Below are 13,570 nucleotides of genomic sequence, written 5' to 3'. Positions count from 1 at the left end.
CTGGTCACACAGCTTGGTCTCCAGCAGGTGGTCCTGCAGCAGGTGGTCCTGCAGCAGGTGGGCTGGCAGCAAGGGGAGCAGCAGGAGTTGGTCATGGTGCTGGATGTGGAGGGAGGAGTTCTGTTCACAGGAGTTTCTGAGATTCTGACAACTGTTTCAGACCTGGGGCTTTTATACTCTGGGCAGGACAGGACTTTTCCTTGTTGTTATTTTTTTCAGTGGCTCATGGGGAAATGCTCTAAGGAGGAAGTTGTTCAATATATTACAAATCCTTGATAATTTTCTTTAAATAACTAATTGTAGAGAGTGTTTGCATATGCTCATCAGTGTCATTCCTGCTCATGTCACGGCTATGTGACAATTGTTATGGCCACAAGAAGGGGTTAAATTTTTCCTTCATCTTATACCTTCGGCTCTATGCATATTAGGGGAAAAGCTAGCAATACTGACATGTTCACAATGTCACACGCAATCCATGTCTGGGTCCAAGCCTGTTCCGCAGAGAAGCCTGCGAGAGGCAGCAAACATGTATTATGACAGCTTTATCAAAGGATATGTGGGTAGAGGTGGCTTCCCCAGTCCTTCTCATATGAAAATAAATCCAAATGTGGGCCAGTAGAATAAGTGGAGTCAAGGACCTAGAAAACATCAGGCATTTTACATCTTCAATTTATATTTATTTATTTATTTATTTATTTATTTATTTATTTATTTATTTATAGCAATAGCACCAGTAAGCAGTGATCATTAACACCAGTCAGCACATTGTCTTTATGAAATGAGGAAATTAAATTCTGTGAGATGAATCCATATACCTTTACTTAAAAGAAATTAAATCATAAATATATTTTCAGAAAAATAATACACTTTTATATATCGCTTGACTGAAAACGATAAAGGCAGAGCATGTCCATCATTCATGTCAGGAAACAGTGGCCTACCTGGTGTCTGTCATCATGGTATTATGTTTGCTCTTCTCCCTAAGGCAACCAGTATGTGAGTCAGAGTTTGTCAACTTTTCATCTCTCTTAAAAGTAAAGTCATATAGCATGTATTATTTGTTGTCTTTTGTTCGAATTTGTTTGTGATATATAGACTCATTATCTATGGTGATCATTGGTTCACTACTATTGAAACCATTGTAGGATGGGATCAAGCTCGATTAATGCATTTCATTGCTGATGGACATATTTCCATCATTTAAACTAGTGTGAATCACATATGTGCCCACATCTTCTAGTGAGTATCTTTCATATATTGTTGGAGTGAAATTTCAGAACTATTCATTGTGTGTTTGAACAACGTTAGTAGGTTCCTTTTTCAATTTTTTTTTTTTAAAGTTACAGTATCGGTCTCCAGAGCTTATTTGTAACACCCCCATCCCATCACCAAAGTTTAAGGAACATGCAGGGAAGGAGGACGGGGAGGAGGCATGTGAAATGCAAACTTCTGAACTTGGTGTGACTATAAACATCATGAAGTCATACCAGCCGTGGCTACCTGCACATGACCAGCACAACATCAAAGCAGCCAAAATTCCATCACAAATTTGGAGGGGCTTCCTGCATCCCAACTCTTCCTGATGAACTACTTGCAGTTGATAGCTGCTGGTGTGTGTGTAGGAAGGTCATTTTGTTCTGATTGTAAGGCCACTGAGAGATTTCCCATGACCCAGTGGATGGGTCCAAATACATGTGCATATAAGCTCTAACTGGGCTTAGTGGGTTATCAGGAATACAAAAATTAAAAAAGTAAAAAGACATTCTTTTCCTACTACTGAGTTGACTTCAGCACCATCTTATAAAGTAGAGATGTGATTTATGTAATTATCCTACTGCGCTGTCTGTAGAATAATATATTTATTACAGTTGCATTTGTTTTTCTGCAAAATGGTCTGAATGGATTGAATACATTGGTAGTGAAGCCACTGATAGAAGTCTGACTACATGAATTGAACATTATGTGTTGAGAACGGTCTAAAGGTGCTCAGTAATGCCAAAGAACAAGGACTCAAACGCACAGTGCCGTGTTCTGGGTCTTGACCTGGCTGGGGTGATGGGGAATGAAGGAAGAACAGACACATACAGTGAAGATGGGATCCAGTGGCCTGTGCTTGCTCTGATGGAAGGTACCAACTACGCAACAACTCAGAGCTTCATCATGTTTATTAGGTAGAGCATGGAGGGTGCCTGAGCCCTGGGCAGAGGGGCAGGGAGGGCTTTGCCTATTGAGGTTTGGTCTTGCTGTCTATTGTAATACTAAGTGTGGGCCCCAAAGACCTGGAGTCTGCATGTAGACTCAAGTGACCCTGCTTCCAAGGTATTTCTGATTGGTAAATAAAGATGCCAATAGCTAATAGCTGGGCAGAAGAGATATAGGTGGTGTTTAGGTTTCCTGGGTTTGGGGTCAGAAGAGAGCCAGGAGAAGAAGGTAGAGAAGAAAGAGAGAAGCCACTATGGGTTAGGTTAGTCATGAAAATGTAGATCCATTAAAATGGATCCAAGAGGTCTCAATTTAGTCTTCATATGTGCACTTTCCTGTTCTACTCAGATTGACCATTTCTTTATAATTTTTGTTATATATGTTTATTTCTGTGTTTCTTAAACACCACATAGTTTATAACGTGTGTTTTTCAGTTTTCTGTTATTGTCTCTGATGATTATAAACTTTCCATGTTAGCAATCAATTTGGCTGCTTTTCTTGGAGAGGAAATCTTGTCCTTCCTCATTGTATGAGCCAGAGGGGTCAAGGACACTGCAAGAAAACACACAGAATCAACTAAGCTGGGCCTGGAGGGGCTCACAGAGCCAGGGAGCATGTGTGGAAACTGACCTAGGCCCTCTGCACATATGTAACAGTTGTGTAGCTTGGTCTTCATGCGGGACTCCTAACAGTGGGAGCAGGGACCGTCTCTGACTCTGTTGCCTGCTCTTGGGACCCTTTCCCCCTATTTAGCTGCTTTCTCTAGTCTCAGTAGGAGAAGATGCACCTTGTCTTATTTGTTGATATCCATGGGAGGTCTCCCCTTTCTTGAAGAGAACGAAAGGAGGAGCAGATTTGGGGGAGGTAAGGTGGGGCTGAAGGACTGAGAGGAAGGAGGGAGGGAAAACAGTGGTTTGGATGTTAATTAATTAATTAAAAAGTCTTTCCTCAAGATATAATAGATGTTTGTCTATATTTCTTATGTTTGTTTGTTCGTTCGTTTTTCTGAGACAAGGTTTCTCTGTGTAGCCCTGGCTGTACTGCCACCCTGGTTGTGTAGACCAGGTTGGTCTTGAATTCAGAGATTCACCTGCCTCTGCCTCCTGAATGTTGGAATTAAAGACATGTGCCACCACCACCTGGCTGAGTTTCAAGGTTTTTTTTTTTTTTAAGTCAATTTTAAGTTTTTAGTCCACATGGGTTATATTTTGTAGATTATGTGCACTAAAAACTACTCTAAGTATTTTCTATCTCAACTTGCAGAACATTCTCTGGCAATCCATAGATTACTGCCCCTTTTCATTCCGAATATTAGAAATTTTACTTTTTTTTCTCACCAGTGTTATCACAAATTATCTTCCCCCCCCCCAGATGGCTATTTTTTCTGGTAACCATAAGAATGAGGGTATAGATTATGCAATTTCTAAAAGATAAAAAATTTCTAGATGATCTTCTCACATCGAGATCCTGAGAAGGCTCAGTTCCAAGCCTGAATTTGAGCCCCAGGAAACAAGAGATGGAAGGAGAGAACAACTCTCAAAATTTGTCCTCTTATCCTTCCCCCTCCCTCCCCACACACACGGTGAAAAAGCTTTAAAAAAGCCTGAGACAGTAGCAAGTACACTGTGTCTAAAAATACTTAAAAGTCATCACCAATAGCTTTTTTAGTCAAGGGAATAAACTGTTTACACGGCTTTCTAGGCTTCTAAAACTAGCTCTTTTGCTCAGTGGTTACTGGTTACTGTTGGGGTGAACTGAGGGAGGTTTTGTTAAGACAAGATAATTGGGTCCAGGCAGGGAGAGAACCCCAGATGACCACTAGTCCTGCACCAGGGGACCCAGATAGGGAGCTAGGCTGAGATAACCATCAGTCCTGCTATACAGGCCTGAGGGGGCAGACCATGCCTGAGATGACTTCTTCCCAGTGTCACATTGCATGGGTGGGACATAGCATTCCTGAGACCACACCTGAGCTGAACCCAGATACCCAGAGATTCCAGGCACCACAAAGAGGAGCAAGGAAGTGATAGAGAAATGGGAGAGAAAGAGAAACAGAAGGATGTGGGCACAGTGAAGAGAGGCACAACTGGAGACTCGAGGGTAGTGAGGAACAACTCGATGGGAGTAGCCTGTGATGCCACTTAAGACCATGGTGAGGTCTTGGCCTGTGTTGACACTGAGGGATATCACCGAAGTTCAGGCAGATATCTTAGGTCTAGCCTGCCACCAGTATCAGGGGCCATGTTGATATCTGAGAGCTGTGCAGAGCCTGACCCCACCCTTGCCTGGGCATCATGGGGAGAGCTCCCCCTATGGTTGTGAAAGCAGGAGAGCTGAACCACCCTCCACACCCCAGCTGCAGTACTTGGGGGAACAGACCCTCAGATTGCCTAGGAGGTACAGTAGAACTGGTTCCTGGTTGCAGGAGTTGCCTGTGAGCCAGCCCTGAGGGTATGAGTGTCAGAGAGCTAGCCCTGACACCCATCTCCTGTGCATGGTTGAGACAGAGGTACCCTCCTCCTCCTCCTTACCCCTTGCCACCTGTGGCAGGCAGAAGAGCTGGCCCCGAGGTCATCAGAGCTGGACAGCTAGCCCTACCTCTCACCTGCCGCATCACTAGGGAAAGGCAGGCCTACAACACACCTGGACAGCACAGTAGAGATGTCCTTGGTTGTGGGGGTTATGGGTGAGCTGGTCCCATGAGTGTAGAAGAGTTGATCTCGCCTCTAGTCTACTGTGGAATGGCATGGTTGAGAAAGAAAAGCCCTCCCGATCCGAGCCTTCCCCCTCATCACCTGTGGCAGGTGAGGGAGCTGGCCCAGTAGTGGTCATGAGAACAGGAGAGCTATCTCAGCCCCTCATCTGCTATAGTACCCAGGAGAGCAGGCCCTGCACCTCGTTTGGGCATCACAGTAGAGATGACCCTTACAGTGGTGGTGCAGGTGAACTGGCCCCGAGGACAGGAACATAGAGAGCTGGTCCCCCAACTTGTATGCCCTACAGTGGTGCAGAGAAGGGAGAGATGCTCTCTCCCCTACCTCATCCCTCACCACCAATGGCAGGCCAGAGAACTGGCCCCCAGAGTCATAAGAGTGAGAGAACTGACCTGTCCTACACCGGGCACAATACTCTGGAGAGCAGGCTCTGTACTTCACCAGGGTAGCATGGGTTTGGATGAGCCAGCCCAGAGGACATGAGAGTGGGAGAGCTAGCTCTGCCCTTTGCTGGGTGCAGCATTGGATCAGCTAGCTGGGGTAGGGCTGGAGAGCTCACTCCAGTGATCTGGGTATGGGAGAGCTGGTGGAATGAACGTCTCAGATACTTCTCAGGCCCAGATTCAGGGCTTTGAGTTGACCCGCCCCAACATCTACCCCATCGACAAACTCCTGGAGCGCTTGAAGTTGGCCAGTCCTACAGATCCAAAACTAAAGGATCTCTATCATATGGGGCAATAAGAGAGTATCTAAGAAGAGTCATCTCATTGAGGGTTCAGTATAGTGTAGCAGGAACCAGAAGCCTTAAGCCAGACCAAAGACTTATTGCAATGAACATTGCAAGCAAAGGAGTGTGGGAAAAAGAGTATATTGTGGGACACATTGTGATACTCTACAGCTTCCACAAGGAGATATTTTTCTTTTGTGGGGGAGGATGCAAGGGTGGAGGAAGGGTGCAAGGGCACAAGAAGATGAGTAGGATTGGAATGCATAATGTAAAATTCACAAAGAACCAATAAAATAAAAAACATATATATACACACACACATATGTATGTGTGCGTGTGCGTGTGCGTATGCGTGTGCGTGTGCGTGTGTGTGTGTGTGTGTGTGTGTGTGTGTAAATGACAGAGAGAGCTGTGTGTAAATGACAGAGAGAGCTGTGAGTTGTGAGATGCTCGCTTTCCCAGTGCTCAGTTTCAGTGTTGTGTTTCATTAAGCCATGCCCATTATCACAGCAGACCTGCAGCCAGGAAGTCCAGCTCTCTGGATGATGCTTTCTATCTTTAGCTACATTTCACATTTTGCCTCTGCCCAAGTTGGAGACTATGATGTGGCTCAGATGAGGCGGCATAATATGACAAGCAATACACAGAAACACAATGCAACACAATTCAGAAGACAATTGAGTGAAGATTTTATTAGTAAACCCTTGTCGACTAGGAAGACGATACTATGATTTTACAAATGAGTTACATGATGAGTCATGGTAATTCTAAACACATGGAAATGAAAGGATGACTAATACTGGAAATGTCTGAATGCTTTCTTTCTTTTGATTTTATAAATGCTTCTGTATGTTGAAAATGAAATAAGCATTTTTTTTCCAAGGCTGAGACTGTTCATCCAGGTCAATAACAGATAGCTTTGACTAAGAACCTGAGGAATGAGGAGAAAGCAGTACATAAAGCTGTACTTATAAGCAAACACATGAATCTGCTAACAAGGTGACTGGTGGTTAGACAGTGTAAGGATCATTTTCAGAGAAATAGCACTGAGTTTGGCTTTCCGTGTCTATCAGGTAGGCTTGATAGTAGAAGGCTAGTTTATGTAGATAGTGGGTCTGTGGTAAGTTGATCAACAGCCACAGGGCTCACAGCAGCTGGACCCACAGCCTTGGGACAGGCATCCAGGCACACAGACACAGGTGGGCTGGTAGCAAGTCCTGGTACAGGTCACAGGTCCAGAGCAGGCTGGCTGGCAGCACAGGTTGAGGCAGAAGGGCTGGCAGCAGGGCTTGCAGCAGCTGGACTGACAACAGCTGGGCCTGCAGCAGGGCTGGCAGCAGCTGGAGATACAGCACCTGGGCTGGCAGCAGCTGGACTGACAGCAGCTGGGCTGGCAGCAGCTGGACTGGCAGCAGCTGGACTGACAGCAGCTGGGCCGGCAGCAGCTGGGCTGGCAGCAGCTGGGCTGGCAGCAGGGCTGGCAGCAGCTGGACACACAGCAACAGGGCTGGCAGCAGGGTGTGCGGCAGCAGCTGCTCACACAGCATGGCTGGAAGCAGGTCCTGCAGCAGGTGGTTTGACAGCAAGGCTGGCAGCAGCTGGAGCCACAGCAGCTGGGCTGNCAGCAGGGCTGGCAACAGCTGGTCACACAGCTTGGTCTCCAGCAGGTGGTCCTGCAGCAGGTGGTCCTGCAGCAGGTGGGCTGGCAGCAAGGGGAGCAGCAGGAGTTGGTCATAGTGTTGGATGTGGAGGGAGGAGTTCTGTTCACAGGTAAGTTTCCAAAAAACTATTTTTTCTTTGTTACTGTGCCTTTTATATATGATGCCCCAAAGTTTGGGCCAATGAGCAGAACTGTGTGTGTGTGTGTCATTGTTTATGCTAATTTTCCCACTTCAAGGAAGATGTTGCTCCTTAAACATTTTGAAATTTCCCTTAGTAATAGATGTTTACTTTCCTAATTGGTAAATAAACAATAAATCTTCCTGAAATGAGAAACCAACTGGCACTCACTGTATCAGCTTCAACACTAAGGGGTTTTTTGTTTGTTTGTTTTGTGTTTTTTTTTTTACAGTGTGGACAAATATTTTAATATTAATTGTTTAGTTTGATGTTTTAAACTTTCAGTGTTTGCCACAAAAGAAATTAGGTGTACACATTTCAGTGTTTTTTTTTTAATGAAACACATTGAAAGTTGATAATTGGTCTTGGCTGTTCCTAGTAATAATGCTGCCTTAGTTTTGCATAGTTTTGCATACTATAAATGATATTCTTGTGCAGGATTGCATTAAGACCCAATAGTCCCTGAACAATGGCACTAAGTGACCATATGCAGTGTGCATGCAGAAAATGGTCTTCAGAGTGCACGGTTGGCTCTCTGCAGCCAGACATGCTCCCTCAGTGCTACCTCAGTGTGAGGCCGATTCTGGATATTGTTCCACTTCAGTGTGAAGTCGATCATTAGGATTTCATTAGCAATTTTATGGTGTGGCTTTTCAAAAGGAAAAAAAAAATGGGTTGATTTCTTCCATAGTTCTCAGTTCCTAGCAAAGATGAACTTTTAGAACTATATAAGTCAGCAATGTTTTCAAAATACACATTAGAAGATGATGCCTGTCAATGGAATGGTAATAAGTAAACATCCAAGTCCTTTGTTCTATTATCAGGACACACTCGAAATGATCTAAGGTGGTTTACCTCTTTCCATAACTGACTTAACTGGTTTCAAAACTTTAATATTTTTGTCCCTTACAATATCTGACTTGGATGAATGCTCAGACAGCCATTGTTTTATGGTTGCTTGCCCTCAGTTTAATCCAACCATCACAAAGTCTTCAGATTTGCTTTCCAATAGTGATTGGACAAGTGGCAAGGAGTCTACACAGCTGAGAAGTGAGGTAGGTGTATTCCTGTAAACTTCTGAGAATGTAAAGACATTCCACCACGGTCTACCCAGACAAGGAACTGAGTAACTACCCCCAGCAGCTCAGAGCTTCTCTTGATTTCAGCCCAGCCCCATTCATAGCTATTCAAAGGGCACAGTGCAAGGCCTGTTGGCCTATCTTTATTCTTAGATTCTTTCACAACTTCATACATCTATAAAGTTCTTTGGTGATATTTATTTTCTCTTTATCCCTTTCCATTCTCACCAACCCCTTTACTCTTCTCATTGTGTCCCCTCCTACTCCTATGTCTGTTTTGTGAGATACTTCATCTAATAATGTCTGCTTCTACGTGCAGGGGTGGGACTAATTACAAGAGCAACGGAACAGTGGCCACACCACGACTCCTCTCACCAACATTTACCTGTGGATAGCTCTTCAGGGAGGGGTTGGGTCTCATAGACTTTCCCCAGCCATGATGGATCATTGATACAGTTTTGTGCATGTAATCATGGGTCCTGCAAATTCATGAGTGTGACAGCCATGTCATGCCCAGAAGGTCTTGTGTTCCACTACACATCTCCTCATCCTCCTCATCCTCCAGTACTGATATTCTTCCCATCTCCTATTCTGCAAAGCTCTCTGAGCCTGGGTGGAGTGTGGGGTGGGGTGGGCCAGGTGATATAATATCTCATTTAAGGCTGAGATCTCAATTGACACATATATTAATTCATGATCCATTGTGAGTCTCTATATTTACTACAACCCACTGCAGAAAACAACAACAACAACAACAACAACAGCAACAACAAAGCCTTCTTGGACCATGAATGACTTTGTTAAATCTATAATGCATATATGATTGTACATGGGATAGTTGTATCATATTAGGTGAAATTATGACCTGCATATTGCTTTCATATGAAAATTGAGCATGACATAAAGAGATGTGATTGTGCATCAAATGGACAAAGGCTGGACATATGAGGGCTATCCTTGGTTGTTAACTTGACTATATCTGGAATTAACTAAAGACCAAGGCAAACCTGGGTGGAATTTTTTTCTTAAGTAATTTGAAGTAGGAAACCACTTCCAATATGGATCTTTGAGGTGGAAAAATAAGCCTTTCGTACAGCTCTTTTGAGGTGGGGATATCCACCTTTAACCTAGTCCACACTTGTCCTATATGAAGGACAGAAGAAGGAAGCTTGCTCCCTGCCAGCTTGCGAGCTAGCAAGTCTGTCTCTTCACTGGCATTAAAGCTTACTTATTTAGGATTTTGGCATCATGGAGTAAAGAAATACTGGATTTTTGGATCTTCAGTTCATAAATGACAGTTGTTAGATTAGCCGGACCAAGGTTTTAGGTTGGTCAATGAACAATAAAGAGTAAATTTGGGGTAAAGCTGAGCACCTCTCTCAGTGGTCTTTCAGATACTGTAGAAAGACGTTGAAAGAACATTTCAATGATAGAATGCTTGTCTCAGCAAAGCTTAGGGAGCAGGGTTGCTATGGGAACATAAATGCTTCACTTCAATTGGAGACATCAGTCAGCAGGAAGGTTGGCAGTGGCTGCACAGCCAGCAAGAGCTGCAGCAACATGGAGGACAGCACAGGGTGTGCTGCAGCCACTGGCCACACGGGGAGGTCTCCAATGCATAGTCCTGCAGTAGTTGGTTGTGCTGGCAGTAAGAGGAGAAACACAGTATGGGTTCTGGTGACTCATGGTGGGGCGGGGCAGGGCAGGGCTTCTAAGGGGAGACAAGTTTCTCATTGCCACCGATTGCCTCTATTAGATCTTTTGTGTACTGTTTTCCAGCATAGAAGGACAATTTAAGGTTTATTAGCTTTAAAAGTTACACTAATTGTAGTTTGTGATAGGACTGACAGAACAAAAGTTGATGCAGAAAAGAAGAAAAATGAATGTTTTTATTTTAAATGTTAAGTTTGAAACAATGTACCTTCCACCAGTCTTATTTCTTTGTAATTTTTCAACTTCACAATACTGATTTTTATATCAATATAATTTTGCTATTATATACTAAGGTCTGACTTTTGTATCTGATTTATCCATGTTTTCAAAGTTTTGGGTTTTTTTTTTCAGATTTGTTTATTTATTCTATGTATGTGAGCACACTGTCACTCTCTTCAGACACACCAGAAGAGGGCATTGGATCCCTCTACAGACAGCTTTGAGCCACCATGTGGTTGCTGGGAATTGAACTCAGGACCTCCGGAAGAGCAGTCAGTGATCTTAACCGCTGAGCCATCTCTCCAGCCCCATTGTATCCATGTTTACATCTACTTTAAATATCATCCAAACTGGAGAGATTGGGTTTCCCGGTCTCAGGAACAGAGAGTTAAGTGGTTGGAGGAAAAGGAACAACTCATCCTATGTTTAGGACAGCAATGAGACATCAAAAAAAAAAGGACAAGAGGTGCTGGATGAAGTGCTGCTACAATTTAAAAGGGCCTCCTACTTTTTGAGATGAAAAGCTTATTCAATGAACATCACGCAAGGATCCCTTTCTTTAAAAGGCAAATATAAATAATGTGTAGACAGTGTGTCAAGGCCAGAATGTCTGGAAAGGTCATAATCAGAAAACTATTGCAAACACCACGATGCTAACTTAGTTGCAGGATGCTAACTTCCACACCGGACAATCTTATGTCCCTGGAGAGCCACACAGACCCTCCAGTCTGGATACCATGGTCACCTCTTATGGTTTCACCTACTTTGACCAGGACTCTGTGTGGCCAAAGCCTCTGCTGAGAATTCTGTGTCACTCCTGATGTTGGCAGAACATGTGTTGTTAGACTGCTTGCTGTCATTCAGCTTCTCATTGTTGCTGTCCATCAGTCCTGGGGAACTACCACGTTGCCAGGATGCCACCCTTTTCATGGTTTTGTCATTACTCTTGTGTGAATCAGCACTATATCTGTCACTCAACTGGTGATGCCACCAAGAAGCTCTTTTATTTTATACTGTTTTGGTTCTTTGAGACAGGGTCTCGTGTATCCTAAGCTAGACTTATTTAGGTGAGTCTGGCCTTGAACTCCAGATTTTCCTGCCTCTACTTCCTAAGTGGTAACATGCGAATATGCCACTCTACATGATCTAGGAATTAATTTTTGCAAGCAACTATTTAAACTATAAAACACATAAGCAGTGAATTCCATGTCTGTGATTGTGGCATTCTGACATGATCAAATGTTCCTTGTGACTTTATTGACCAAGTTCATAATATTACCATCCTAGGCATGCCTTGGACTTAGGGAATCATACGTGATAGAGTGACTATGTCCCAATAAATACCTACTCTCTTAATATCATAAATATTTGTGGTCATTAAGCATGTCTGACCACCAATTAATTTGGAGAAAAGTTTGAGACACTGTCACATGAACAAAGAAAATAACTGGTATATAACATTTATATTATAGTAGACAGACAGCGTGACATATTAACTCTTAATTTCTTTCATGTACTTACATGCTAATGTGTAGAAGCCAAGACAGGCTGGGAGATAATTAGATGGCAGATAAATATTTATATTTTAATGAGAGGAGTTATTACCCAAAAGCTAGAAGAGGTAGTTAGCTAAATCATTTTCTTCCCTTGCACAGAGAAGTCTGGTTGTTTCCTAAGAAAGAAATGATCATGGCATTTGGTTCAATCAGATCAAGTGAACATGCTAAGGCTACACACAGTACCAGCTTTAACTCTGATAATGACTTCCTTGAAATACATTTTTTCACACCTCCAAAAAAGTCATCTCTCCTGTTTTTATAAGCACTTGGCCTATTTTCAAAACAACTATGATAAACCCATGGGAGAATGATAAAACGTCAACCTAGACTCAGACTCTCAGGAAGCTTTCTTTGTGGATGAGTGTTTCAAGATGAAGACTAGAGAGATAGAAAATTCAAATAGAATTGCTATCATCTTAGATGCAATGTCTGGTTACCATCTATCCCAACTTATGCCTAACAAATTTCATTTTCATAGCTTTCATATATACTTAGACTATTTCTAAAGGATATCGGACTACAATGAAGATCTCAACAGTAGGAATAATATGCAGCTTTCTTCTACCCCAGCACGATGAAGTTAGACAGCACCACCAGAAAATACCTTAAGGACTGAATGAAGAAAGTAGGGACCCGAGACAGTCAAGGACTTGAATACAATGTACACCAAAGGTTCATTTTTATTATTGCAGCTCCTTAGTAATAATACAAATGTATGACATAATACAATACAATAGTACAAACAATACAGTATACTTCAAGCAACACAACACAATAATACAGAGTTATGAGTTTACAGTTCAGCAGAGAAGCCTGCTTCACAGCCCAGCATGTTTAAGGTTGTCAAAAAACACAACAATGTTATTTGTTTCAGAAAAACTGAGGTATATAAACATCATTTACTCTAACTATTCTCTAGAAATTGAGCAAAGTCGTGGGCATTCCTGTGTCCCTTCCTATACTGTTGCCATTCCAAATTCCCTTCTTGAGAAATAAGAACATGGGATGGTCCCTATGCCCATGTCACAAATTCATTATCCCCACATAATCTTAATTCAAACTTTCTTCTAGTACTTTAAAAGTTTGTCCAAGTGTCTTTAGATACAAGAGGCACAGACCCACTGCAGGTTAGTATGAAGCTTCATGGTGACAAATGGGATGCTGGATTTAGTTTGATATGTCACCCTATGACTATCAGATGAGTCAGAATAGGAACCTTTGAAATTTGATGATACACATAAGGAAACAAAAGAGGTGATTCAAGAGAAAAGACTGGATTTGATAAACTCTGACCCTGAGAAAGAAAAAAAAATGCATTCCATCTAACATTTACATGGAGTCTGCCATAATTAGTCAATTTAGTAACTGTTTATCTATTAAGAGAAACAAAAACAAGGAAATGACCCTTACCCTGGTAACAGCATCAGGGTATAAAAAGAGAGCAGAGAATAAGGAGACTCACATATTTGAGAAACTCACTCTCTTGGAAATCTACTCAGAACCTCCATCTCTGACACC

At 42.7% G+C, this 13,570-nt stretch overlaps 1 protein-coding gene across 3 annotated transcripts in view; it reads right to left on the bottom strand.

Moving 5' to 3' along the window:
- Nucleotides 1–7,423, bottom strand: part of LOC110332018 (keratin-associated protein 9-2-like) — a 7,870-nt gene extending 447 nt beyond the window's left edge. Inside the window, exons 1-4 of one of the 3 annotated variants that reach the window (XM_021212942.1) lie at nucleotides 7,292–7,378; nucleotides 6,940–7,192; nucleotides 6,804–6,888; nucleotides 14–99 (exon numbers count right to left, since the gene is read on the bottom strand). In XM_021212942.1, coding sequence (XP_021068601.1) covers nucleotides 14–99; nucleotides 6,804–6,888; nucleotides 6,940–7,192; nucleotides 7,292–7,378 — 511 coding nt within the window. Of the gene's footprint in view, nucleotides 1–13; nucleotides 100–6,322 lie in introns of those variants that run through there. The other 2 variants (XM_021212943.1, XM_021212941.1) reach the window with 2 other exon arrangements.
- Between the last annotated feature and the right edge of the window lie 6,147 nt (nucleotides 7,424–13,570).

This window comes from Mus pahari, chromosome 14 (genome assembly GCF_900095145.1).
Source record: "Mus pahari chromosome 14, PAHARI_EIJ_v1.1, whole genome shotgun sequence".
Lineage (NCBI taxonomy): Eukaryota > Metazoa > Chordata > Mammalia > Rodentia > Muridae > Mus > Mus pahari.
This window is presented reverse-complemented; position numbering and strand designations above follow the sequence as displayed.